Source organism: Sus scrofa, chromosome 2 (genome assembly GCF_000003025.6).
Source record: "Sus scrofa isolate TJ Tabasco breed Duroc chromosome 2, Sscrofa11.1, whole genome shotgun sequence".
Taxonomy (NCBI): domain Eukaryota; kingdom Metazoa; phylum Chordata; class Mammalia; order Artiodactyla; family Suidae; genus Sus; species Sus scrofa.
This window is the reverse complement of record NC_010444.4, coordinates 4,541,425-4,568,019: the sequence shown is the minus strand read 5'-3', so window position 1 is coordinate 4,568,019 and position 26,595 is coordinate 4,541,425. Positions and strand designations below refer to the sequence as shown.

The window sequence follows — 26,595 nt, the reverse complement described above, 5'->3', positions numbered from 1 at the left end:
AAAATATTTTGACTGACTTATTAATGTTCTTTTTTTTTTTTTTTTGGCCACCTCATGGCATATGGAGTTCCCAAGCCAGGGATCAGATCTGAGCCACATCTGCAACCCGCACTGCAGCTTGAGGTAACATCAGATCCTTAACCCACTGGGCGAGGCTGGGGATCAAATTGGAATCCTCATGGACACTGTGTCAGGTTCTTAATACCCTGAGCCACAGCGGTTTTTTGTTTTTTGTTTTTGCCTTTTTGCCACTTCTTGGGCCGCTCCCGCGGCATGTGGAGGTTCCCAGGCGAGGGGTCAAATTGGAGCTGTAGCTGCCGGCCTACGCCAGAGCCACAGCAACGCCAGATCCGAGCCACATCTGCGACCTACGCCACAGCTCACAGCAATGCCGGATCGTTAACCCACTGAGCAAGGGTAGGGATCGTACCCGCAACCTCATGGTTCCTAGTCGGATTCATTAACCACTGCGCCACAACAGGAACTCCCACAACGGTTTTTTAATATTCTTTTTGTTGGGTTGTTGTTGTTGCTGCTTTTTAGGGCCACACCTGTGGCGTATGGAGGTTCCCAGGGGTTGAATCAGAGCTACAGCTGCCGGCCTGCACCACAGCCACAGCAATGCTGGATCTGAGCCGCGTCTGTGAACTACACTGCAGCCCACAGCAACACTGATCCTTAACCCACCAAGCAAGGCCTGGGGTTGAACCTGTGTCCTCATGGATACTAGTTGGGTTCGTTCTGCTATGCTACAAAGGGAACTCTGATTTTTTTTTAAATCACAAGGCATTATGTTTAAGTTTCATGGATGCCCATGAAGGCACTCTTATGCATACCCATTTTGGTGTTTCCTGGCAGCCTAATGGTTAAGGATTTGGTGTTGTCCCTGCTGTGGCTCGGGTTTGATCCCTGGCTCAGGAGCTTCCGCATGCTGTGGGTACAGGTCCCCCAAAATTACCCATTTTGCAGATGGAGAGATTGAGGGGCCGGGAGCTTACACAGCTCTCCCAGGGTCACGTGCTGATCAGGGAAGGAGTGAGGGGCCCAGGCTGACTCTAGAGCCTAGTTCCACTCACGTAGTAGACTGCTAGGATGAAGGTTTTATTGAAAATTTTTATTGTCATAGATATGCAGTCACGTACCAAAATCTTAAGTGCTTAAGTTGAAGAATTTTTACATACAGATATTTGTACCTACACAGAAGCATAAGCACAGCCCATGTAGCTCCCATGTAGATCAAAGCAAGGAAATTTTGGAGTTCCCGTTGTGACTCAGCAGTAATGAACCGAACTAGAACCCAGAGGGTTCAATCCCTGGCCTTGCTTAGTGCGTTAAGTATCTGGCCTGGCCATGAGTTGTGGTGTAAGTCGTAGCCGCAGCTCCCTGCATTGCTGTGGCTGTGGCTTAAGCAGGCAGCTGCAGCTCCCATTGGACCCCTAGCCTGGGAACGTCCATATGCCACAGGTGTGGCCCTAAAAAGCAAAAAAAAAAAACAAAAAAAAAAAACATGGAAGTTTCCAACCCCCAGAAGGCTCCTTCATGCCAGCTCTTAGTCAAGCTCAGCAGCTTCCTCAGGGGTCAGTGCTGTCCTGACTTCTATCTAGGTGCACGAGTTGTTCTGTTCTGGACCTTTCTGTGCATGTGGTTGTACAGCGTGTGCTGTTCGGCGGCTGGCTGCTTTCTTCGTTGGCTCAAAGGACCGTCAGCTTCGGCCGTGATGTGCTCATGCTTTTCATTGCTGCGTCCTTTCCGTTACATGAAGATCCTACCCGTTTTTTACCCGTCCTCCTATTGATGGACCTTTAGGTTGTTTCCAGCTCGTGGCCGTTGCTCTGTGCACATCCTCCCCCGCGTCGTCTGCGTGGACCCTGCCTGCCTTTCTCTCGTGCCCGTAGGAGGGAATTACCTGTCCTCGGGGTCCACGCACATCCAGCCTCGGTGGACCCAGCTCCTTTCCCAAAGTGGCCACACCCATCACGCGCCCCACACCGGCTGCCAGGCGGCAGGTTGAACTGGTTCGCCCATGAGGACGCCCCTGCCGGTGCTGTCGTGGACACCGTGCCCCCATGTCTCCATGCAGGTCAGGAGAGGGTGGTGATTGCCGACGACCTCCCGCACCCCTTCGGCCTGACCCAGTACAGCGATTACATCTACTGGACAGACTGGAACCTGCACAGCATCGAGCGGGCCGACAAGACCAGTGGCCGGAACCGCACCCTGATCCAGGGCCACCTGGACTTCGTGATGGACATCCTGGTGTTCCACTCCTCCCGCCAGGACGGCCTCAACGACTGCATGCACAACAACGGGCAGTGCGGGCAGCTGTGCCTGGCCGTCCCCAGCGGCCACCGCTGCAGCTGCGCCTCACACTACACCCTGGACCCCAGCAGCCGCAACTGCAGCCGTAAGTATCACACTCTCCCCCTGCACCACATTGGATCCGTCTGGCGGGTCAGGTAGAAAGACAGTTCTTGGCTGGAGATACCTGGGGGCACATGGACAGGTGGGCAGGTTGTGCACTGCACGAGTTGCAAGATGTTACCTGGAGGCTCAGGCTGGGTGGAAGACCTGTGGTTTCATCAAGACACAAGTAGATGGGCCAAGCCCTCAGCTGGCGCGTGCCCTGGGGGGCTCTTTGAATGTGAAAAAGAGCCTCTGGGGAGAGCCTCACAGAGCCAGGCATTGTTCCAAGGGCTTTTCATGGCACTTACTGGATCCCCAAGCCCACAGGGTCAGGAGTATCACTGTCCCGTTTCACAGACAAGGACCCCGGACACTGCGATGGCTACTGCCCAAGGCCACACAGCTCTTAAGACTTGAACCAAGTTTGAATCCAGGCAGGCTGGCTCCAGAGTCCCTGCCCTTGGCCCCTTGCCATGTGGCCTCCTGTCCGCTTGTGTGATCCTCTAAATTACGTAGGTTTTTTTGCTTTCATTTCAATAATAAGAAAAGCCAGGTCCAGAGAGCCCAAGAATGACTTTCCCACAGGCCTGCAGGGAGAACAGGTGCGTCCTGTTGGCAGGCTTTTCTCTGTGAGTCAGCAGAGAGCTGCTTATAACTCGGCCTCTGTGCAGCTCTGGACAGTTTATTTTATTTTATTTTTTTAGGGCCGCACCCTCGCCATATCGATATTCCCAAGCTAGGGGTCAAATCGGAGCTGCAGCTACTGGCCTACGCCACAGCAACACTGGATCTGAGCTGCACCTGAGACCTATACTGCAGCTCATGGCAACACTGTATCCTTAACCCACTGAGCAGGGCCAGGAATTGAACCCACATACCCATGGATACTAGTCGGGCTCTCAACCAGCTTGAGCCATGACAGGAACTCTGCAGTTGACAGTTTATAAAGCTCTTTGTGGTCCAGGGCCTTGCCTGAGCCTCTCACAGCCCAGGGCGTTAGGAGGGCTGGGCTTCCTCAGCCCAAGTTGTGTGGATGCGGGGCCCTGAGGCCCTGGACGGCCAAGGGGCTTGTTTGGGGCCCTGAGCTGGTATGAGACGAGCCTGGGGCCATGGCCTGGGACTCCCTTCTCCTGGGCTCCCTTTGGTCCTGTTGTCCCTCCCTCTGCCCAGGGAGATGTGACTCGGGCGCTGGCTCCCGTGGCTGGCAGGCCCAGGGCCACAGCTTGGATTCACGTGGCCCAGCTACGGCTCTGACTGTGACTGATGGCCCACACACATCCTGGGTGACACAGTTTCTGAACCCAGGCAGCTTTGCTCCTCATGGTCCTGAGGAATGTCCCCTCCTGGTGTCACGGTTCCCAACACACAGTTTTCAGCACTTCCCAGGAGCACGAGGAAGCACCTGCCGAATCCCAGAGTCACCCGAGCATCACACAGGCTTCACCGCTATGACCTCCTTCTGTCCTGAGGCTTGATCATCTGAAAAGAAATGGGGAGTTCCCACCGTGGCTCAGCAGTAATGCACCTGACCAGTATCCGTGAGAATGCACATTCGATCCCTGACCCCGCTCAGTGCATTAAGGATCCAGCATTGCCGCGAGCTGTGGTATAGGTTGCAGATGCAGCTCGGATCTGGCGTTGCTGTGGCTGTGTGCAGGCTGGTGGCTGCAGCTCCAACTTGACCCCTAGCCTGGGACCTTCCATATGCCATGGGTGCAACCCTAAAATAAATAAATAAATAAATAAATAAATGGATGGATGTCTAGTTTTAAAATAACACATGCAGAGTTTCCATCATGGCGCAGCAGAAATGAATCCGACCAGGAACCATGAGGTTGTGTGTTCGATCCCCGGCTTCACACAGTGGGTTAAGGATCCGGTGTTGCTGTGAGCTGTGGTGTAGGTCGCAAATGCGGCTCGGATCTGGCGTGGCTGTGGCTGTGACATAGGCCAGCAGCTGGAGCTCTGATTGGGCCCCTAGCCTGGGAACCTCCATATGCTGCGGCTGTGGCCCTAAAAAAAAATAGTAATAACAACACATGCACTTAGAGAATACTCAAGCAGGAGTTCCCTGGTGGCCTAGAGGGTTAATGATCCCATGTCACTGTTGTGGCTCTGATTACTACTGTGGCCTGGTAACTTCCACGTGCCGTGGGTGGGGCCAAAAATAAATGAAATAAAAAATAAGCATAGAGACTTGTGGAGCCACGTAAAATTCTCCACGTCCAGCCCTCCAAAACAGCCTTGTGTCTTTCCAGGCTCCCCCCACATCTAGTAGGTTGTTTTACCATAAGCTGCAACGCCGTCCTCCCCACCCACAGCCCACAGCCCCCGGTTGGCTCCCCGCCGCTGACTGCAGCCCGTCTGCTTGCCTCCCCCAGCGCCCACCACCTTCTTGCTGTTCAGCCAGAAATGCGCCGTCAGCCGGATGATCCCCGACGACCAGCACAGCCCGGACCTCATCCTGCCCCTGCACGGGCTGAGGAACGTCAGGGCCATTGACTACGACCCACTGGACAAGTTCATCTACTGGGTAGATGGGCGCCAGAACATCAAACGGGCCAAGGACGACGGGACCCAGGCAAGTGTGCCGACGGGGGGCCCGGGAGCCCGAGGAGCTCGTCCTGGCGGTGTCTAGGCTGCGGCCTCCTTTGCTTGGCAGAGGGAGTGCCAAGAGAGCCCAGGGCCGGGGGAGCCATGATTTGGGCTCCAATTATGTCATGACCAGATTTGAGAAAGCCTGCAGTTCTCTGTAGAAACTGGAATTTGCTGCTGTTTAAGTAGTGGTGGTGGGTGTCAGACCCCACGGGATTTTTTTTTCCTTTCCGCGGTGGTTTTGTGCAGGGATGCTTGGTATCAGCTATTCGCGACGCATCTTTTTATTTCAGGGGGTTGATGGCCAGTTCTGCTCTAATGCAGCATGCGTGTTCCTGAAAATCACCCGCGAGACGGGGGGGAACAGGGCTGGTGCACAGCGCTCAAAACTCCATCAGTGACACACGGGGGAAAAGAAGAGGAAGCTGGCAGTTCAGGGGCGCTGGCCTGCACGTGTTAAATAGTTCGGTACCTAATTTCTACAGCAGATACGGCGCAGGACTGGCCGCTTTTCTGTTAGGTTTTTGTGACCCACTCCAGGAAGGACATTGTCACTGCAGCTTCAGGGCACACCGGGTGTATCCACCCGTGTAGCAGGGAGCTGTGACCAGAATCCCTTTGATGTAGAATTTGAGGACACGCCTGGCTGTTCACACCAGTTTCTAAAGACTCCTTTGATAGGAGTTGCCGCTGTGGTGCAAAGGGATCCGTGGCATCTCTGCAGCGCCAGGATGCCGATTTGCTCCACGGCCCAGCACAGTGGGTTAAAGGATCTGGCATTGCTGCAGCCTAGGTCTGCTCAGATCCCTGGCCCTGGGACTCCATGTGCCCAAGGGACAGCCAAAAAAAAAAAAAAAAAAGGCCCTTTTTTGTTTTGGTGTTGTTTTTGCTTTGCAGAGCCACACCTGCAGCATGTGGCGGCTCCCAGGCTAGGGCTTAAATCAGAGCTGCAGCCGCCAGCCTACCCCGCAGCCACAGCAACTCGGGATCCGAGCTGCGTCTGCCACCTACACCACAGCTCACAGCAACTCCAGATCCTTAACCCACTGAATGAGGCCAGGGATTGAACCCACATCATCATGGATACCAGGCGGGTTCATCACCGCTGAGCCCCAGTGGGAGCTAAGAAAAGACTCCTTTTTACCAAAGCTCCACAACCTACCGGTCTCTTTGTCGACCAGTGGTAGCGTCACATCTCATGTCATCGTGGCAAAGTCTCGATGCTGTTACCACGGCGAGGGGCGGGGAAATTCTCCTGGGCGGAGACTTTCAGGTGGTTTTTGTGTCTGCAAAGTAGATGTTTCCCTTTCCCACCCCGAACCCAGGGCTGCCTGTGCGGCTGGACCTCACTTTTTTTTTTTTTCGGTCTTTTTGTCTTTCTAGGGCCACACCTGCGGCATATGGAGGTTCCCAGGCTAGGGGTCTAATAAGGGCTGTAGCCGCCGGCCTACACCACAGCCACAGCAACACCGGATCTGAGCCGCGTCTGTGACCTACACCACAGCTCACGACGAGGCTGGATCCTTAACCCAGTGAGCAAGGCCAGGGAGGGACCCCGAAACCTCGTGGTTCCCAGTCGGATTCGTTAACCACTGCGCCACGACGGGAACTCCCCGGGCCTCCCTTTTGACGAAAGACCTCATCCAGCGACAGTGGAAAGCGAACAGGCCGTCATCCTCTGCCGTCCCCGTGTCCTGGGTTGATGGTAAAATCCCTGCCGGCCCGGCAGCTGCGCTGTCACCTCTGTAGGAGCAGAGCCTGGTGGATTCCTTTCATCCCACTCTGAGCGCAGGTGACTGTCACTCTGAGGCCTTTGGAGGAACGGGATGTGTTAATTGCCGGACCGAGGCTTCCCTGCTGGGAACGTTGCTGGGCGCAAATTGCCTGAACGTCTGTCGTCTGTCTCTCGGAGAGGCGGAGAGGCGTTCTCCTGCGTCCTCTTATGGTGTCTGGCAAAGTCGGGGAGACTTTGAAGAAAAAGCCCCTTTAGGGGCACTTAATTTGGGAAACATTCATTTCCATCCCTGCCTCTCTTGTTAGAACTCCATCCTCTGGGGGCCTTAATTCTTTATGGGGGTCACCACCCGGCCCCCAGGCATGATGGTCTTGACTCTATAACTATTTGGCTGTTGTTTTTTTTACTTCATTGTTTATTCTTTTGTGGTGGAATATACATGACATAAAATTTACCATTTTAAACCTTTTTTTTTTTTTTTTTTGGCTACATCTGTGGCAGGCAGAAGTTTCCCCCCCAGCCAGGGATTGAACCTACGCCATGGCAGTGACCTGGGCCACTGCAGTGACAATGCCAGATCCTTAATCTGCTGAACCACAATGGGAACTTCCATTTTAAACGTTCTTTTTTTTTTTTTAAGGGGTGAACCTGCAGCATATGGAAGTTCCCACGCTGGGGGTCTAATGGGAGCTACAGCTGCCAACCTATGCCACAGCCACAGCAATGCCAGATCCGAGCCGTGTCTGTGAGCTCATGGCAGTACCGGATCCTTAACCCACTGAGCAAAGCCAGGGATCGAACCCACAACCTCACGGTTCCTAGTCGGCTACATTTCTGCTGCGCCACAACGAGAACTCCCATTTGAAACATTCTTTAAGCGAGCAGCTCAGTGACGTTAAGTCCATGCATATTGTGGCGCCACCATCAGCTCCATCCAGATGAAACTCTGTGCCCATTTAACACGAACTCTCAGAGTTCCCGCTGTGGTGCCACGGGATCGGCAGTGTCTCTGGAGCGCTGGGATGCAGGTTCAGTCTCCCGGCCTGGCATGGTGGGTTCCGGATCTGGCGTTGCCGCAACTGCAGCTTGAACCTGATCGCTGGTCCAGGAATTCCATCTGCCTCGGGGTGGCCTAAAAAAAGAAAAGAACAAAGCAAAACAAAAACCACTAACCCTCCCTTCCCCCCGCCACCCCCACACCGGTCCCTGGCACCTGCCGTCCTCCTTGCTGTTTCTGTGAGTTTGACAGCTCTACGTACGTCATTTAAGCAGAATCACACAGTATTTATCTTTTTGTAACTGGCTTATTTCACTTCCTCTAATGTCCTCAAGGTTCGTTGGCACCATAGCACGTGGCAGAATTTGCTTTTCCGAGCAAAGGAGGCCACAGCAGGCTCATGCGCTGAAGACCGCACCCTCTTTGGAGAGAGGAGGAGGTGGTTTTGAATCTGACAGCGCTAACGGCCTGAACGCAGCCAGAACACAGACTGGAATGTGAACCCACCTGCCGGGAGTCAAACCCAGCCTAGAACCAGATTGGGACAAACCCACGGTTTTTGTCTTTTCTTTTTAAGGCTGCACTTGCGGCACGTGGAGGTTTCCAGGCTAGGGGTCGAATCAGAAGCTGTAGCCATCAGCCTACACCACAGCCACGCCAGACCCAAGCCGCATATGTGACCTACACCACAGCTCACAGCAAGGCTGGATCCTTAACCCACTGAGCACGGCCAGGGATCGACCCCGTGTCCTCAGGGGTGCTAGTCAGATTCGTTCCCACTGTGCCACGATGGGACCTCCCAAACCCACAGTTTTAAATTAAAATCACTCACCCGGTGTCTGGACTCACTGAGGTTCAGGGTCTTTATGTCTTTGCGCAAAGGGATTCAGCGAGAGACAAAGCCACACGCAAGAAAGAGATTTATGAGGATGGGATGCTTGGACGAGAAGCAGGCGGGCAGGCGCGGAGGCGCTGCTGAATTTGCTTCCTCTTTAAGACCAACACATGGTGTCTGTGCAGCACGCGTTTTGCTGGTCCATCGACCTCAGCGGTGGCTTGGGCTGTGCCCTCCTTTGGGCTGGAGGGAGTCTGCAGCCGCAGGCTCGCCCACAGGCTAAGTGCCGCTTTGCACTGGCGAGGGGGAAGGGTGTTGAGCGTGCTGATGGAGAGGGTTCTGCCCCGGTTCGGCCCTGGCCGGAGGCCTGTTCCTTGTGTCAGAAGCGGGGTCTGGCTTCTCTGAAGCCGGCCCAGCACGTGCAGTCTGTCTCCCGGTTTCTCTGCCTGGCAGGGCGGGGGCGGTGTGTGGCTCCCCTGGGCACGTTTGTCAGCTGGTTGTTCTGATGACTCTGTGCCCAGCTGCCCCGTTACCCGCCCTGCAGTCCCGCGTCCGGCCAGGGCGAGCTGCAGTCTTGCTTTCCGCCCAGCCCGTTGGCCGCCCTGGGCTGTGGTCCGTGACTCCAGGGCTGTGCCTGCTTAGAGCTGACGTGTGGCTCCTTGGGGCTGCGCACGTCGGTACGTGCAGAGATGCGGGTGACACTTCCAGCTGCCCAGTGGGGCTGGACCAGAGGCCGCTGTGGGCGGGGGCTGGAGGGGGCTGTTCCTCTCCAGATGGGTCCAGGAGGCTGGGCCTGGGGAAGGGGGCTGCTCTTTGGCTGCCAGCCCCCTCTTACCCCCGGGAGATGCCTGGTATCACCTGCTGGAGCGAGGTGTAAGTGGAGAGTCTGCTCTGACCCCAGCCTCACCCTGAGAGGCTCCCTCCTCAGAGCAGGGAGCTCTTCACCAGGCCATTGGCGGCGGTGGCCCAGCAGCTTGGGAAGCCCTTGGCACCAGGTCAGGCCACGGGGACCCCAGGGGACCAGATCCACCGGGGAATCAGGCCCAGGCCTGTGAGGAGAGGAAGCTCTGGGCTCTCCTGCTGCATCAGCTCATGAAACAAGGTCCCCTGCGAAGGGGACTCTGCCAGTGGCTCCGGAAGCCGGGCTCATCCCTGCGAGGGCGGATGGCCAGGAGTCAGGCTGCGCCCCTGGGGGACCCGCAGGAAGGTGGCGAGGACTGGCCTGAGAGGGGCGCGCTGGCCCTGGGCTCCCAGGATGTGCTGTGGGCAGTCCCCACCCTCGCCAGGCCTCCTCCCCGTGGCCTCTCTCCCTCCGGGAAGAGACTTGTATGAAGTGGCCCTCTGTGTGGCACCTGCTGTTCTAAAGCCTCAGCTTAAGTAACAGTAACATTCGAGTCTTAATCCCAAAGCCTGAGTCCACGGAAGCAAGGAGAGGGAAGGTGTCTTGAGCTGGGGCCCATGAACCTGGGCTGACGGCTCAGCGGGCAGGCGGGCCCCTGTGCTGCAGGGACAGGCCGGTCTGGGTCGGGTGGCGGCCAGCCCGGCCCAGTGCAGTCCCTGATGGCTGAGCCTGGGGTCCGAGCTGACGGGCGGGAGCTGTCCTAGGAGTCAGTGTCGCTCCCACATGGCCGTTTGGGCAAGAGCCGGTTTGAAAGGACAGGTGCCCCGTGGGGGGCTGACCTTTGGTCTGAACGCGGCCATCGAGGGCTCTGCCCTCCCTGTGGTGTCCTTAGCTGGTGCTCGTGTCCCCCTGTTCTGCAGCCCTTCGTTCTGACCTCTCCGGGCCAAAGCCAGAGCCCAGACAGGCAGCCCCACGACCTCAGCATCGACGTCTACGGCCGGACACTGTTCTGGACGTGCGAGGCCACCAACACCATCAACGTCCACCGGCTGAACGGGGACGCCATGGGCGTGGTGCTCCGGGGGGACCGAGACAAGCCGAGGGCCATCGTCGTCAACGCCGAGCGAGGGTACGGGGCCGAAGGGGTGGGTGGGCACCGCAGGGTGGGGTCTGCACTGGCTGGGGGGGTGCCCGGCGTCCGTCCCGTGAGCGGCAGCCTCTCGAGCCAGGAGGGCTCTCCCACCCGACGTGCCCGTCCGCCAGGATCTCCCCCGGGTTCCCGCCACAGCAGCTGGGCGGGTCGAGGAAACACTGACTCTTCCCCAGTCTTGGCGGGGAGTCAGAGACCCCGGGATGGCCTTGACTGAAAGCCTCTGCAGGGGCCCGGGCTTTGCTGAGAAACACAGGAAGGTTGTAAGTCCTCGTTCATGGGTTTCGTACCATCCCATCAAACTTGAACCCTGTACAACCACCCCTTCCAGGCGGTGGTGGACTATTTACTTGCATATGTCCCACCGCGGGGAGGTCACTACCTAACTGGGAGCTCCTTCCTTCTCTGAAGCTCCCTGCTGCTCCCACCGTCAGCCCTCGGGTGCCCTGGTAGGCAAGAGAGCGCCCGGGACACTTTGATGGATGCCGAGGCTCCCAAAGGGGAAGACCAGGATGGGAGGGGACCCAAAGCCACATGACATGGGGTTCAGAAATAAAGCCAGTCACAGGAAGGTTTGGGGACAGGAGCAGGAGCACGGTGGCCACCTCAGGTACCCGCAGAGCTGACACTCAAGGCTGGAATCAGACCCGTCCAGGCACTGCATCAGCTCTACAGAGCCGAGTTCAAATCCTGGCCCCATCACTTACTGCCTGAGTGACCTCAGGCAGGTGACAAACCTCCCAGGGGCTCATTTTCCATGTGAAGACAGTGGTAGAGCCAGCCCCACAGCACACGAGGGCCCAGTCATTTAAGGGGGCTCTTCAGCAACCAAAGCATGGGAGCGAGGACTGGTGCCTGGGGCCGCCGCCACAAGTGACTGCAAACCGGGGATTTAAAACAGCAGGTGTTTGTTCCCTTGTGGTTCTGGGGACTGCAGTCAAGTGTGGGCGAGGCCGTGCTCCCACCTGAGTCTCCAAGGAGGAAGCTTCCTGCCCTCGGCTTCTGGGGCCCCAGCCGCTGCTTGGCCTGGGCTCGGGGCCGCATCCTCTGAGCCTCCGTCTTCACGTCAGCTTCTGTGTATGTGTGGCTGCTCCTCTCTCTCTCTCGAAGCCACTGTCACTGGTTGAGGGCCCCATCGTAACCTGGGGTGGGGCCTCACCTTGTCCTAAATCACACCTGCACAGACCTGGTTTCCACATAAGGTCGCGTTCTGAGGCTCCGGGTAGATGCAAGGTTGTGTGGGACACTCTGCAACCCCTCCAGGGTGTGACTTTTTCAGCTCCGGGGCCCTGAGAGGCTGGGGCCATGTGATGGGTGACGGAGCCCCGCTGGGTGCCCCCAGGGCTGGGGGCAGGTCTGTCCGGGGCTTTGCGCGGAGCTCCGTCCGCAGCAGCATCCCTCACCCGCCCCTCCCGCAGGTACCTGTACTTCACCAACATGCAGGACCGGGCGGCCAAGATCGAGCGTGCCGCCCTGGATGGCACCGAGCGTGAGGTCCTCTTCACCACGGGCCTCATCCGCCCCGTGGCCCTCGTGGTGGACAACGCGCTGGGCAAGCTCTTTTGGGTGGACGCAGACCTGAAACGCATCGAGAGCTGCGACCTGTCAGGTACACGCCCTGGGGCCTCCCCGGGGATCCGTCCCTCGGCAGCCACCAGGTCTGACCCACCAGGGCCCTCCTGGTCGTCAGTCACAGGGTGGCAGCGGGGCCCGTGCTGGGGCTTTACCACGCATAGTCCCCCCCGTGCGTTCCAGGTCCCAGATGATCCCCTGGGCTCAGAGAGGCTGAGCCAGCTGCCCAGGGCCCCACAGCGTGGGGTAGAGGAGGAATCCTACCCTCTGCCTCTCGTGCCTGTTCTCGCAGCTGCTCTGGTGTGGAGGCCCCTGGGCTGGAGAGGCGTGAGAGTCAGTGCTTGGAGGGGCTTTTCCTCCAGAAGTTGGGGGGGAGGGGGCTGAGGGGAGGGAAGCACCCTGTTTTCAGGGGGCTAGTGACTGCGCCCCAGATTTGGGTTATGGCCCTGGCCCCGAGGCCAGCCCAGGTGGGAGCAGGAACATCCGAGGAGGGACCTCACATCTGCCTGATTCCAGGGACTGTGTCCCAGCCCCAGCCCCCCCCGTCCTCCCAAGTCAAGGGAGGGCCGAGCTCTCGGAGTCAGCTGCCACTCAGGGCACGCCGTCCCTCCTGCAGGGGCCAACCGCCTGACCCTGGAGGACGCCAACATCGTGCAGCCCGTGGGCCTGACTGTGCTGGGCAAGCACCTCTACTGGATTGACCGCCAGCAGCAGATGATCGAGCGCGTGGACAAGACCACGGGGGACTCGCGGACACGGGTGCAGGGCCGTGTCGCCCACCTGACCGGCATTCACGCCGTGGAGGACATCAGCGTGGAGGAGTTCTGTACGTGGGGGGCGGCAGCAGGCGGCGGTGTGTGCAGGGTCCCCGGGGAGGGTGGGCGCCTGCACGGAGCACATCGCCCCCCGACCTGGTCCCCTTGGAGAAAGACAGGAGGTTGAGCCAACGCGAGAGTTGTAGGATTGAGGCCCTGTTTGCGTTCTGGCTTTCAGCCAGGTCCACTCTCAGTTCCCAGAGGCCACCCTCAGGCTCTCACCGTGTGCTCCCCGCCCTCAGCAACAGAGCAAACCCCTCTGGCTTCCTTTTCTACCACCTGGAACCCGCCCTGCGTTCCAAGGGCCAGAGATTAGATTCCGGCCAGTTTTCAGATTAGCTTCCCTTTGACTGATTAGTAACCTTAATTACATCTCTCAACGCCTCTTGCCAAGGAAGGTAACAAAACCCCAGACACGATAGCTCATCCCAGCTGGGGAGTAGGGTGGGAACTTCGGGGGTCATTGTAGGAGTCTGCACTGTGCCCACGTGCCTGGGGGAGGGTGGGTGTCCCCCAGGGACCTCTGGTCCCTCCACCCCCTCTGTATACGGCCATACATGTGTTTAGAGGCAGGTGGGCATACATGTATGTCTGTCCCTCTGTCTTCTTGCTTTTCTCTCCTCGTTCCGTAAATACACCTGGGCTGCCAGCTGGGTGAACAGGGCCTTTGCTGTCCTTGTCCTGTGATACCCACTGTCTGGCCGCCTTCAAGGCCCGGGGGGCTGCCCCCCATCCCAGCCCAGCCCGTCACCTTGGCCTCCCACCTCGGCCACACCCCCGAGGTTTTGACTGTTCTGCACGCCAGGCCCTGTGCCCAGTATATTATGACGTTATGTGTGTTATTTCACAATAATTCTTTTACGGTTGAGGGAGGCAGGGCTCAGAAAGGGTGTGACGCCACCCTGTCACCCAGCCAGTAAACACGATGGGGCTTGGATGTGAGGCCAGAGCCCATGTTTTAGGCACTGGGCTTTTTTCTGGGCTCCCTGCTCAGAACTGGAGTCAGGACCTCTAATGCTGTGAGTCTGTCACCCCTGGGTTGACTGCTAGAGGGTGCTTTCTGCCCCGTGGGTGCTCAGCTGGGTCCCAGGTAAGAGAAATCACTGGACGACCAGCTTCCAGGGAACCGGGGCCCGCTGTGCCTGTGGGTTAGACGCCTGCGTTTACCTGCCCCTCACACCATCCTCAGCAAAGTCCTGGATTCCTGTGTGTCCCTGGCAGATGGTCAAAACAGAGATGCTGGTCCCACAAATGCTGAGACCACTGCCTGCTGGTGTCGCTGAAAGCCAGGCAGCTGCGCAGAAGCTCCTTGGAACTGAGGGGGCAGGGGGGCCAGGAGACATTCAGGGAGCAGGTTTGAGGCTGGAAACCGGGGATGTGTCCCCGAGCACGAATGTGCAGGGACTAGGGTGACAGAGAGAGGCTCTGTTTGGGGCAAGGGCGGGAAAGCCTTAGGATGTGTGTCACCCGGCCTGCTGCCCTGCAAGATCCCACAACTGGACTCTGGACCAGGGTGGACAGTCGGTGTGTGTGTCACCCTGGCTGCCTTTGCGAGGCAGCTGGCTGACTTGTGGAGTCGTGACAGGTGGCCTGGCTCGTGAAGCCAAAGTTACTTTCCGATTCTTTATGGAAAATGTTTGCTGGCCCTACTCTAAACGATGACTCTGCCATTTTCCATTTATTTATTCATTTATTTATTTTGGCTTTTCAAGGCCGTAACTGCAGCATATGGAGGTTCCCAGGCTAGGGGTCTAATCTGAGCTGCAGCTGCCTGCCTACGCCACAGCCACAGCAACACCGGACCCTTAACCCACTGAGCAAGGCCCGGGATTGAGCCTGCATCCTCCTGCATACGAGTTGGGTTCCTTACCACTGAGCCACAGTGGGAACTCCAGATTCCTCCATTTAAAACACCTAGTTGTCAAGGTTGAGGGGGAGTTTGACAACACTGATTTGTCTCTGGGGGTGGGAGCGAGGGGCAGAGTCATTTCCTCCCACCTGAGGGAGGTCAGCCCCCCTCCCAGGCTCCTAAACATTGTCCAGGTGTTGGGCACGTGAGGTTTAATTGAATTAAAATATTCAAGTTCCCAGGGGTTCAGCATCCTTGTTATCTTAGTTCTTGTGTGTAGTAGTCTTCTGCAGTTCCCGTAACAAATCACCACAAACGGGGTGACTTAAAGTAACACGAACATGTTCTCTTACTGTCTGGAGTTCAAGGTCCAGGTGTCTGCAGACTGGGCTCCCTCTGGAGGTTGGGGTGGCTGCGGGGGGGGGGTTCTTTGCGCCTCCCACTTCCTGTGGTTACAGGTGTTCCCTGTGTCTGCATCATTTCAATATCTGCCTCTGTCTGCACATGGCCTTCTCCTCTGTCTCCACTTCTTGTGTCATCTCTCTTTTTTTTTTTTTTTTTTGGCCATACACAAGGCATGCAGAAGCTCCCTGGCCAGGGACCAAACCCATGCCAGAGCAGGGACCCACGCCACAGCAGTGGCAATGCAGGATCCTTAACTCCTGTCATCTCCTATAAGGACATGTGTCAGTGAATTTAGAGCCCACCCAGGAGTTCCCATCATAGCTCAGTGGTTAACGAATCTCACTAGGAACCACGATGTTGTGGGTTCGATCCCTGGGCTTGCTCAGTGGGCTAAGGATCCAGCGTTGCCATGAGCTGTGGTGTAGGTTGCAGACGCGGCTCGGATCCCACATTGCTGTGGCTCTGGCATAGGCTGGTGGCTACAGCTCCGATTAGACCCCTAGCCTGGGAACCTCCATGTGCAGTGGGAGCGGCCCTAAAATAGACAAAAAAAAAAAAAAAAATCCAGAGCCCACCCGGATAATTCAGAAAAGACCCCTCTCAAGATCCTTAGCATCGTTATATTTGCAAAGACTCTTTCCAAATGAGGTCTCATGCGCAGATTCCAGGCAGTAGGATGTGGACATAGCTTTGGAGACCACTACACCGCAAGAGACAGACACCTAGGTAGGCAGCATAGAGTGACAGTTGTGGGCTCAGTGGAAGCTGGCACAGATGAGCTGGGCTGTGACGCTGGGAAAGTTCTCTAAGTGCTTTTGGCCTCCATTTCTTCATCTGCAAAAGGCAGTGTCAGTAGAAACAGGCTACATGGGCTGCCCTGAAAATAAAGTGGGAGGATCTCCTACACTCTTACAGGAGTACCAGTTCTTATGAGTTCTTGCCTGGCCCCCATCCCCTCCATCCTTTGGGCCATAGTCCTGAGATAGGAACCCAACCCTCTCCCTTTTTTCTCTCCACAGCAGCCCACCCTTGTGCCCGGGACAATGGCGGCTGTTCCCACATCTGCATCGCCAAGGGTGATGGAACCCCACGGTGCTCATGCCCAGTCCACCTTGTGCTCCTGCAGAACCTATTGACTTGTGGTGGTAGGTGTGACCTCAGCACTTTCTTTTGGGACACTGAGCAGGGACCTGATTCCTCTGCCTGTGAGGTTGCTGCCAGGCACCTTTTAGATATATATTCCTGGTAGCATACAGTTTCCAAATCAGACTGTCTCTTTGTTTGTCCTCTTTCCTAATATAGGTATATCAGGGCTATGAATTTCCCTCTAAGCACTCCTTTTGCTGCATCCCACAAATTTGGATAAATTATATTTTCATTTTGCTTTTTTTGTCTTTTTGCCATTTCTTGAGCCATTTCCACAGCATATGGAGATTCTCAGGCTAGGGCTCTATTCAGAGCTGTAGCCACCGGCCTACGCCAGAGCCACAGCAACGTGGGATCCAAGTCGAGTCTGCAACCTACACCATAGCTCATGGCAACGCTGGATCCTTAACCCACTGAGCAAGGCCAGGGATCGAACCCGCAACCTCATGGTTCCTAGTGGGATTCATTAACCACTGAGCCACGACGGGAACGCCTATATTTTCATTTTGAGTTAATTCAAATATTTTAAAATTTTTCTCAAGATAATTTTTTGGCCCTCGTGTTATTTAGAGATATGTCATGTGATTTCCAAAGAGTTGGAAACTTTCTAGCCATCTTGCTTCTAGTTTAATTCCGTTGTGATCTGAGCACCTGCTTTGTATGATTTTCATCCTTTTAACTTTGTTCAGGTAATGTTCTATGCCTCAGCATGCTCCACTTTGGGGAATATTCCATGTGAGCTTGAGAAGAACGTGTCCTCTCTTATTGGGCGGCGTGTTCTGTAAATGTCAGTCAGATTCAGTGCTGTTCAGGTTAGCTATATCTTTCCTGACTGTGCTGTCAGTTACCAGTAGTGAATTTTTTTTTTTTAAGTAGTTCTGTCTTTTCACTTCCTTTTACCCTTGGTTCTCTTCTTCCCTAAGGATGCATGCAAAGTGGTCAGGACTGTGAGCTTGGACCTGGCACAGCAGGTTAAGGATCTGGCATTGAAGCAGCTGTGGCACAGGTTGCAGCTGTGGCACAGACTTGATCCCTGGCCCAGGAAATTCCACATGCTGCGAGTACAGCTTAAAAAAAAAAAGAAAAAAAAAGTCTAAGCTTTAGGGTTAGACAGATGTGGGTTCACATCCCAGCTTTGCCACTTCCCAGCTGAGGGACCCTGGGCTGGTTTCTTGCCTCTCTGAGCCTCCACTTCCTTCTCTGTGAAACAGAGAAATTGAGAGCACTCACCTGATGGGGCTGTTATCATTTCACGGGGTACTTCGCGTGGTCCCTGACACTTGGCCCGTGAGAATGCCAGCTGCTGTTAGTTGTGAGGATGTCAGAAGCAATAAAAAGGGGATGAAACTCAATCCCCGGGGGCTTCCTCTCTTCCTCCTGGTCCCCCGGTGACCTTGGATGTGTCGTTTCTCTTATCCCCTCCTCTGCTGAGCTCCTGAGGGAGTCCCTGTCCCTTCTGTCCTCATCCTCACCCCCAGGACCACACTGTGCCTCCCCCCCCACAGCAAATGCTTAGCACATGTCGGAGAGCAGGACCACAGGCCTATCCTTCTGGAACTTTCTACTGCCCCACCTCACACCATGAACCCCAGAGAGCTTAGCCAAGAACAGAAGGGACATTTTATGACTGTCCCCTGATGGGGCCACCTTGACCCTCCTGAGCTTCCTGGTGGCGTCGTTCTGAGTTCCAGCCTGGGGACTCACGTGGCTTTGTGGCCTGAGAATGACGATGCAGCTTCCGCAGATGTCCAGGCTGCCCTGGAGAAGAGGGGCCGGGGAGAGAGCTGCACAGAGCACTCGGCTCCCCCTCGGACCCTGGCCCTGGGCCTCTCCACAGGGGGACGCGGCCCTCTGTCACCTGCTCCCCAGGCTTTGGCCCTCAGACTCTACTGTGTCCCCATCTTCATCTTCCCTGGACTCTCTTCTGGGGCCTCACAGGAGGGTAAGGGCTCACGGAGGCTCCCAGGAAGTACCGCAACCCAGGTGCCTCACGCGGTGACAGGAGCCAGTGGGCAGGGCATAGCCCGTGATGCTTCTGCCTTCTCAGCAGGGCCGCTGGCAATGCTGTGTGAGCCCCGCCAAAGCAGGTGCATGTGTGTGGGGGCACACACACATGCACACGCGCCACTGTCACTGTCACTGCTATGAGGAGCCTGTGATGGAGGGTGGCTGCTTCTGTTTCAGGGACAAGAGAGTGGAGGCTCTGGGAGGGTGGGGGTTTCTCAGGTTGCAGAGCTGCTGAGGGGAGCCTGGGTTCAAGGCCAGGTCTGTGCAACCCCCACCCTGGCCCTTCCTCCCTCTCCAGCTACCACTGCCAGGACTGGGGGGCCCTGCAGAAAGGCTGTGCCTGCCCCACATGGACCCCCTTCTTCCTGGCCGGGCCACAGTGGGGGCGGGCAGTTGAAACAACAGCCAAAGGCAAAGGGGGAGTTCCTGCTGTGGCACACTGGGCTCTCTAGAGTGCTAGAATGCAGGTTCAATCCCCAACACAGCACAGTGGGTTAAGGGATCCTATGTAGCTCGCAACTGCAGCTCAAATCTGATCGCCGGCCCAGAAACTCCCTGTGCCATGGGGCTGCCAGAAAAGAAAAAGACAAAGGGCCTTTCCGAGCTGGAGCTCAGGAATAGGGCATAGGCCACTGTCTGCATATACAGCTTTTTCTGGCCAGCATTCACGTATCCTTTGTTGGTGGCTCAGTGTGCAAATATCTGTCGCTGGCTCACTGGAGGCACAGAGGGCATCTGGACTCCTTTGTCCCCGGCGTATCCTCTGTGGCCAAGCCTGGTGGGAAATAGCCGGCCTTCTTTTCATCATTGCTCACGTCTCCTCCCATCTCACATCCCTGTTCAGCCCCCTGTGGAGTCGGCAGTTACCGCCAGGGCAGTGGGTTCCAAGTGCTGAAAGGCTTAGGTGCCTTATGACGTTGATACTTTTGTGAAATTGATCCTTTTTTCCTTAATCGGGTTTCAAGAGTGTGGAGGACTATTGTTATATGTTGGAATTTGGGCTGATTTCTGGGCCTCCGTTTTCTGTGATTTTCCACCCAGAAGAGGGGAAGGTGACAACAGGACCCCTGGGAAATGGAGGCGGGGAGGGGCAACTCCTGCCTCTCCCCACGGGGGCTCTCCCATCCGTGCCCATCCAGCCCCGGCTGCCAGGACAGTGCCATCCCCTGAGCGCTACCATCTGGCTGCACTTGGCCTGCGCTCGGGAAGCTGACCCCGAGGTGGGGGGACTTATCATGGCCACCTGGTGGGAGGTGGCCCCAGGTCTCCAGTCCCGCAGCCGCCACCCTCACACGACTCCCTCCGCCAGGGAGCCTTCGAACCTCTCCTCATCCACGCTGCCCTCTGTGGGATCCTCACCCCTGCCTTTCCTCAGCCCGCTCTTCAATAAGGTGCCAGGGTCCTCCACCAGCCCCCCAACCTGCCACAGTGGGTGTGGGTGCAGTGGCGACCCGCAGAGTTCCAACTCCACTGCCCCCGTGTGTGACAGGTGAGGGTGCTATGCTGACCACCCAGTTGCTGGCCCTCCTACATGCCCCAGGGTGCAGTGGACACTGGTGTGGCCAGGCGGGCACACAGACCCTCTGCTTTGCATTGATAGCTTCATCACCTGCTGGGGCTGGAGATGGGACAGCAGGCAGGACCTTGGGGCCCCAGCACCGGTGAATTGAGTGTGTTTCCTGCTTTGCGCAGTGTCTATCCAACTGGACGGCCTGTGATGGCCTTTCTCTCCTCCCCAGAGCCTCCCACATGCTCCCCCGACCAGTTCGCGTGTGCCACAGGGGAGATCGACTGCATCCCAGGGGCCTGGCGCTGCGACGGCTTCCCGGAGTGTGACGACCAGAGCGACGAAGAGGGCTGCCCGGTGTGCTCGGCCGCCCAGTTCCCCTGTGCGCGGGGCCAGTGCGTGGACCTGCGGCTGCGCTGTGATGGCGAGGCGGACTGCCAGGACCGCTCCGACGAGGCGGACTGCGATGGTGAGGCCCCGCCCCCGGGCCCACAGACCCCGCCCAGGCCCCGCCCCTCCAGGCCCCGCCCCTCCCCAGGCCCCGCCCCCCAGGCTCCACATGGGTTCCCAGCAGCTGCTAGGCCTGCCCACCTTGAACTTGGGCTCTATCTGGCCACCGAAAAGTAGGGTCACTGTAAAGCCTTTGCCTGGAGCGAAATTTCCAGGCAAATTTCAGCTCAGCTTGGGAGAGAAGAATGCTAGTTTTAGGCCCACTGAGGAAAACCCTGCCAGCTGCCGCACCCAGCAGTTCGGCTTCAGGGCGGGACTGTGAGCGTCTCTCTGTCTCTCTTGCCCACCTTCACTCGGCCAAGAACTTTACAGAATCCCGAGGCGAGTCCAGTGCTCAGCTGGATTTCCCTGTGTGCGCTGTGGCTAATCCCCATTCCCAAAGGCGGTGCTGTCCTCCACCAGGCAGTCTGAGGGATGGTGCTAACTCCTGAGTGGTTTTCTAGCATCCCTTCCAACGGGGAGTCCCAAGGAGATTTGCTTAGGCAACCTGGGTCCACCCTGACCAGCAGCATCTTCCTCTAGACTGTGAGAGTCAAACATGTATCTCTGAGTTCTCCTTTTATGTTTTATTTATTTGTTTATTTAGTCTTTTGTCTTTTTTCAGGGCCACACCTGCGGCATATGGAGGTTCCCAGGCTAGGGGTCTCATCAGAGCTGTTGCTGCCGGCCTACATCAGAGCCACAGCAACACCAGAGCCGAGCCGCATCTGCAACGCTCACGGCAACGCCGGATCCCTCCCCCACTGAGCGAGGCCAGGGATTGAACCTGCAGCCTCATGATTCCTAGTCAGATTTGTTTCCGCTCTGCCACGACGGGAACACCTCTGAGTTTTTCTTTTATAAATGGCCTGCTCAGGTGGTTCCTGCCCCATGCTGTCAGCACCACGGCCTCATGAATGCCCCTGGGCTGTTAATAGGTGGTTCTAGTGGCCACCCCCCCAGGCACCGAGTCCTGTTCTTGGATAATCCACCTGCTGTCTGTTCACCATGCTCTGCCCCCATTTGTGATGAGCCGAGCTGTCTTGTGGCAGAGGTAGGCCTGGCGGGGGATCATGTCCCCAGCTGTTTCTGTAAAGCTGCAGTGGTTCAGACTTTCCAGTTCACAGACCTTCTGAGACCTCGGTGGAGACAGTAGACAGGGACTGGCAGAGCGCGGCCTGAGGGCCAAATCCACTAGCTATTTTGGTAAATAAGGTTTGACTGAGACACAGCTAGGCTCATGCATTTACATATTGTCTGTGGCTCCTCCTGCCTTGAAACAGCCGAGTCGTGTGGAAAGTAACGTCATGTCTTTTCTGTCAAAGGAAATCCTGGTGACTCCGTTTTGCTCCCAGGTTCGGCTGAAACGCCTTCCTGAGAGCCCCCCCCCCCCCCCCAGGAACAAGTTGTTTCAAAGGAGCCACTCGAGAAGAATGTGCGCCCTGACCTGACCCATGGGAAGGGGACAGGTCCATCCCCTGCATTAGGGGTCAAGAGGGAGGGTCTTTTCTTCTGTGCTTTTGAGCATGCGCGCCCTGCTGCAGAAGGAGAGAGCCTTGTCGAGATCTCCCCGGGTTCAGGCGTCTCATTTTCCGACAGGAACGATCTGAGCCGTGGCCCCAGTAGTAGTTACAGTAGAGGTCTAGGGCCCTTAAAGCCTGAGTGCTTTTTACCATCTGGCTCTTTACAGAAAATTTGGCTGAGCCCTGCCTTACCCCCGTGGCCCCAGCACAGTGTTCTGGCCAAGATCTCAGCGGAGACCTTGCCCTCCCTCCCCCCCTGCGCGTGTCTGGGGGTGGGGGGAGCATCAGGAAGACAGCAGGCCCTGGTGCAGGTGCTGGGCTGCACCCTCTGTTACTGCAAGAACGGGGTGCCTTGTCTCCAGTGTCTAGAGCAGGGCGCCTGGGGCAGGGCAGTGGGAGAGCTTGGCCTGCAAGTACTGGGGGCAGGTGATGACTGAGCCTCCTCGCAGAGTTTCAGCCCCTGCCGGTCAGCAGGGAGGCAGAGGCGGCAGTCAGAGCTCAGCCTTCCTCTTCCCCCCCCCAAAGGCCGTGAGCTGCGCCAGTTGCTGGCCTGGGCTGCCTTTGCCTTCGGTTGAGCTCTGCTCCCTTCCTGACCCTCCAAGCTCTGCTGCTACGTCACCTGTCCCCTGCCTGCCCCCGCCCCAGGAAGCCTGGCTCCTCGGGGTGCCTTGTCTGTTGGCCCTCACCGCCCCTGTAACCGGGGAGAGCCTGGCGCTGGGCCGTGGGGTCCTCCTGGTGAGATCCCTTCCTGGGTGACATCAGGTTCCTTCCCTGCCAGCCGGCCCCGCGCTGCATGGGCCTCAGAACAGGGGTCACCAGGGGGCGGGCAAGGCGGGATTTGCCATGACCACGCCCCGACCTGCTCCTAGAAGGGTGCAGCTGTCTGCTCTACATGTGGAACCCAGACCTTTGTTGTGGGGCCTGGGGTAGCGGGGCAGGGAGCACCGGTCGGCGGTCGTCTGCTCAGTGCTCCTGGCCGCGTCATGCCCTCCAGCCTCCCTGAACGCAAGGCCCCTCCTTGCAGCCGTCTGCCTGCCCAACCAGTTCCGGTGCGCCAGCGGCCAGTGCGTCCTCATCAAGCAGCAGTGCGACTCCTTTCCTGACTGCATCGACGGCTCCGACGAGCTCATGTGCGGTGAGCTGGCTTCCCTGGGAGGCCGGGAGGCCGGGTGGGGGTCACCCTGTGCCAGGGACTGCCCCAGGACTGTGGAGTCTAGAGGCAGGACGGGGCGGGAACCGAGGAGGTAGGGAGCTCAGGCATATCTGGCCTTGGCAGGGAAGACAGGAAGCCTTCCTGGAGGTGGAGACAGCTGTGACGAGGGGGCAGGGGAGACTGTGAGTCCAGGGGCAGTCCAGCTGGGACAGAGGCTCAGAGGCAGGCCCGCGCTGGAGAAGGCTTAGGCGGGTGGGCCTGACTGTGCCAGGCCAGGCCTGAGGGTATGGTTGCACGCTTCTGTCCGGAGACCTCACTCAGCCGCCTCTGTCAGCAGGATTACTCTGACAGGGTAGGGGCTGGGCCTGTTCCCTGGCAGCGAACGCACACATACATGCTGCATGCCCCTCGCCCACACAGTCAGGGGTACAGGAGTCAGAGAATGTGAAACCAGAGCAGTCAGGGAAGGCTTCCTGGAGGCAGCGGCTCTTGAAAGCTTGTCTGATTCAGTCAGGAAGGGAGCTGGAGGGAGTTCCCGCTGAGGTGCAGTGAGTTATGAATCTGACCTCAATGGCTTGGGTTACTGCAGAGGTGCAGGTTCAATCTCCGGCCTGGAGCAAGGGTTAAAGGATCTGGCATTGCCACAGCTGTGGCTTGGATTCAGTCCCTGGCCAGGGAACTTCCGTATGTCTCACATGTGGCCATTTAAAAAAAAACCAAAAAAGCAGAAAAAGAAGGGACATTCCCATTATGGCTCAGTGGGTTAAGAACACAACTAGTATCTATGAGGATGCAGGTTCAATCCCTGGCCCCACTCAGTGGATTAAGGATCCCGTGTGGCTGTGGCTGTGGTGGAGGCCAGCAGCTGCAGCTCTGATTGGACCCCTAGCCTGGAAACTTCCTTATGCCGTGGGTGTGGCTCTAAAAAGACCGGGGGAAAAAAAAAAAAAAGGAGCTGGATTTCCAGACAGGAAGTGGGACTATGTCTGTGTGTCTGGGGACACGACCACCTTGTCCACTGCAGAGGGACCTGGGCTGAGAGCTCTGACTGCAGTGTAGAGAAGCCTTGGGAGGGGGCAGAAGGAGGGGTCCCCAGGGGGCTCACTGAGCACTTGGGCACCTTCAGGTCAGCCCGGGTCAGGCCCCTCAGATACCATCTTAAGGATGTGGTCTGGGGTCCGAGGGCAACAGGGGGGCCTCCGGGGTCTGAGCCCCGATCCTCTGCTGGGCGGGTGCCCAGTGTGTCTGTCTGCAGCCTCCTGTGTGACTGTGGCCCCAGAGGCCGGGGGTGATGTTTCTCCAAAGTGAGGCCTCGCCACCCGAACCAGCAGCTCTGCTCCTTTCCTGTGGGCTCGGGCCGGCTGGGGGACCTCGGTGGTCGTCTCCAGAATCGTTGTGGGAACCCGATGGGAAAGTGAATGTCCTTTTCCGAAGCCGAGTCTAGAACCCAGACGTGCCCTCCATCCCGCAGGTGGCTGGGATAGCGGAGCGAGGCCCAGGAGCACCCCCGCCCGGGAACTCTATACGCAGGGCACCCAGAAGGACTGCTGGGTGCACCCCTGCAGCCCTGAGCTGGCTCCTGGCTTTGGGGGGGTTGGCTGAGCCCCCCAAATCTAGATCCTGACACACTCCACTCCTCACAGTTCCCACGCTTTGGGTTTTTCAGGGTTCCTGGCCTCTGCAGCAGGCAGGCCTGAGGGGCGCAGCCAGCCCCGTGGGTGAAGACCCCAGCCCGGCCGGCCTCTGCATGGTCCTACCCACCCCCATACCCGCAGCCTGCTGCTCAGGCTCCAGGGAAGGAGACGTGGGAGCACCCCGTGCCTGCACTTCCAGCCGGGAAGCTCCCCAGTTAGGGGATCAGTGGGGGCTGCTTTGGGGGAGTCCCTGTGGAAAGCTGGGGGGGCTCCATCAGGCAGAAGAGGAGGGGCAGCCCGTCAGGGGTGCTGCCCCAGCCCCAGCGTCTCCTTCTTTCCCGCCTGCATCTGTGGGTGCTGGGCCTGGGCAGGAGCAGCCCCTCCTGGGCCCTCGCGCCCCCTGGCAAGAGGCCCTTTTCAGGTCACACCCACCCTCTGACCCGGCTTGTCCTCCGACAGAAATCACCAAGCTGCCCTCGGACGACAGCCCGGCCCACAGCAGCGCCATCGGGCCTGTCATCGGCATCATCCTGTCGCTCTTCGTCATGGGCGGGGTCTACTTCGTGTGCCAGCGCGTGGTGTGTCAGCGCTACGCGGGGGCCACCGGGCCCTTCCCGCACGAGTACGTCAGTGGGACCCCCCACGTGCCCCTCAACTTCATCGCGCCGGGCGGCTCCCAGCACGGGCCCTTCCCAGGTAAGGAGCCGAGGCAGCCCGGAGGTGGGAGGGTGCCCGGGGCGGGGATGCTCTTCGGATGTGGCCTGAGAATCTCTTGTGGGGTGTGTCCTGAGGCGTCCCTTGGGGACAGCCGGGCGGGGATGCTAATCAGGTAGAATTTACTCGCCTGCACCTGGGCCCCCTGGGCAGCGGAGTTGGGGAGAGGGCACTGTGTCTGTGACCGGCCTTGCACCCTCCGCCCGTAGGCATCTCCTGCAGCAAGTCCATGATGAGCTCCGTGAGCCTGATGGGGGGCCGGGCCGGGGTGCCCCTCTACGACCGGAACCACGTCACCGGGGCCTCGTCCAGCAGCTCATCCAGCACCAAGGCCACGCTGTACCCGCCGGTGAGTGGCGGCAGGGGAGGCCTGGCCGCCCGGGGGTGAACATTCTCCGTTTGGGAAAGAGAGCACCCTGGCCCTGGTGGGTCCTCTGAAAGCCACCTAAAAACCCAAAATGGGGCATCTCCCAAACATCCCGCCTTGCAGGGCTGCTGCTGGGAGTTTCCAGGTCTGGGTGGCCGTCTTTGGTCTGCAGGACCTGCCAGGATGGGGTGCACTGAGGGGGCCTTGTGAGCTTCCCTCAGTGTCCCCACCGGGAAGACCCTATGGTTTCCCGCCCCGGGGCTTGCTGGTTCCCAGACAAGGGCTGGATTGTTTTCTGAGGACCGTGCTCTCAGGGTGACGTTTGTGGCTGAAATGTTCCCTGAGGCTTCCAGAAGGCCAAGCAGGGCGAGAGGCCAGCCCCTGGCTGAGCGACACCCTGGAATGAAATGACTGTGCAGGTGGCAAAGTCCCGAAGCCCCCGGTATCCGAGCCCCACTCAGCATCCCGAGAAGGGACCCTCTCCTCGTGGCTGGTGGGGAAAGACCCCCATTTCCGAGGGCACAGCCCCAGGGTATCCGGGGTAAGGTTGATGCCCAAACATGAAGCTGGAGATACCTAGACCTCAGCTTCTGACTTGATGTGGTTCTATGCTTTTTTTTCTTTCTTTCTTTTTTTTTTTTTTTTTTGGCCAACCCGCGGCATATGGAGTTAGCCGGCCAGGGATCAGATCTGAGCCACAGATGCGGCCTACACTGCAGCTGAGGCAATACCAGCTCCTTTAACCCACTGGGCGGGGCTGGGGCCCAAACCCACATCCAGGAGCTGCAGAGACACCCCTGATCCCTTTGCACCACAGCAGGAACTCCTCTGTGCTGTTTAAATCCTTGAAACCTGGAG

General features: G+C 57.8%; 1 protein-coding gene across 5 annotated transcripts in view; it reads left to right on the top strand.

The window, feature by feature from the left end:
• The window catches only part of LRP5 (LDL receptor related protein 5), a 120,277-nt gene that overhangs the window by 85,978 nt on the left and 7,704 nt on the right, over window positions 1-26,595 (top strand). For 3 of the 5 annotated variants that reach the window (XM_021082719.1, XM_021082721.1, XM_021082722.1), the window contains exons 12-21: window positions 2,081-2,404; window positions 4,785-4,984; window positions 10,327-10,535; window positions 11,975-12,165; window positions 12,745-12,954; window positions 16,217-16,342; window positions 20,090-20,326; window positions 22,864-23,004; window positions 25,116-25,352; window positions 25,580-25,719. In XM_021082719.1, coding sequence (XP_020938378.1) covers window positions 2,081-2,404; window positions 4,785-4,984; window positions 10,327-10,535; window positions 11,975-12,165; window positions 12,745-12,954; window positions 16,217-16,342; window positions 20,090-20,326; window positions 22,864-23,004; window positions 25,116-25,352; window positions 25,580-25,719 — 2,015 coding nt within the window. The remainder of the gene's footprint in view (window positions 1-2,080; window positions 2,405-4,784; window positions 4,985-10,326; window positions 10,536-11,974; window positions 12,166-12,744; window positions 12,955-16,216; window positions 16,343-20,089; window positions 20,327-22,863; window positions 23,005-25,115; window positions 25,353-25,579; window positions 25,720-26,595) is intronic. The other 2 variants (XM_021082720.1, XM_021082723.1) reach the window with 1 other exon arrangement.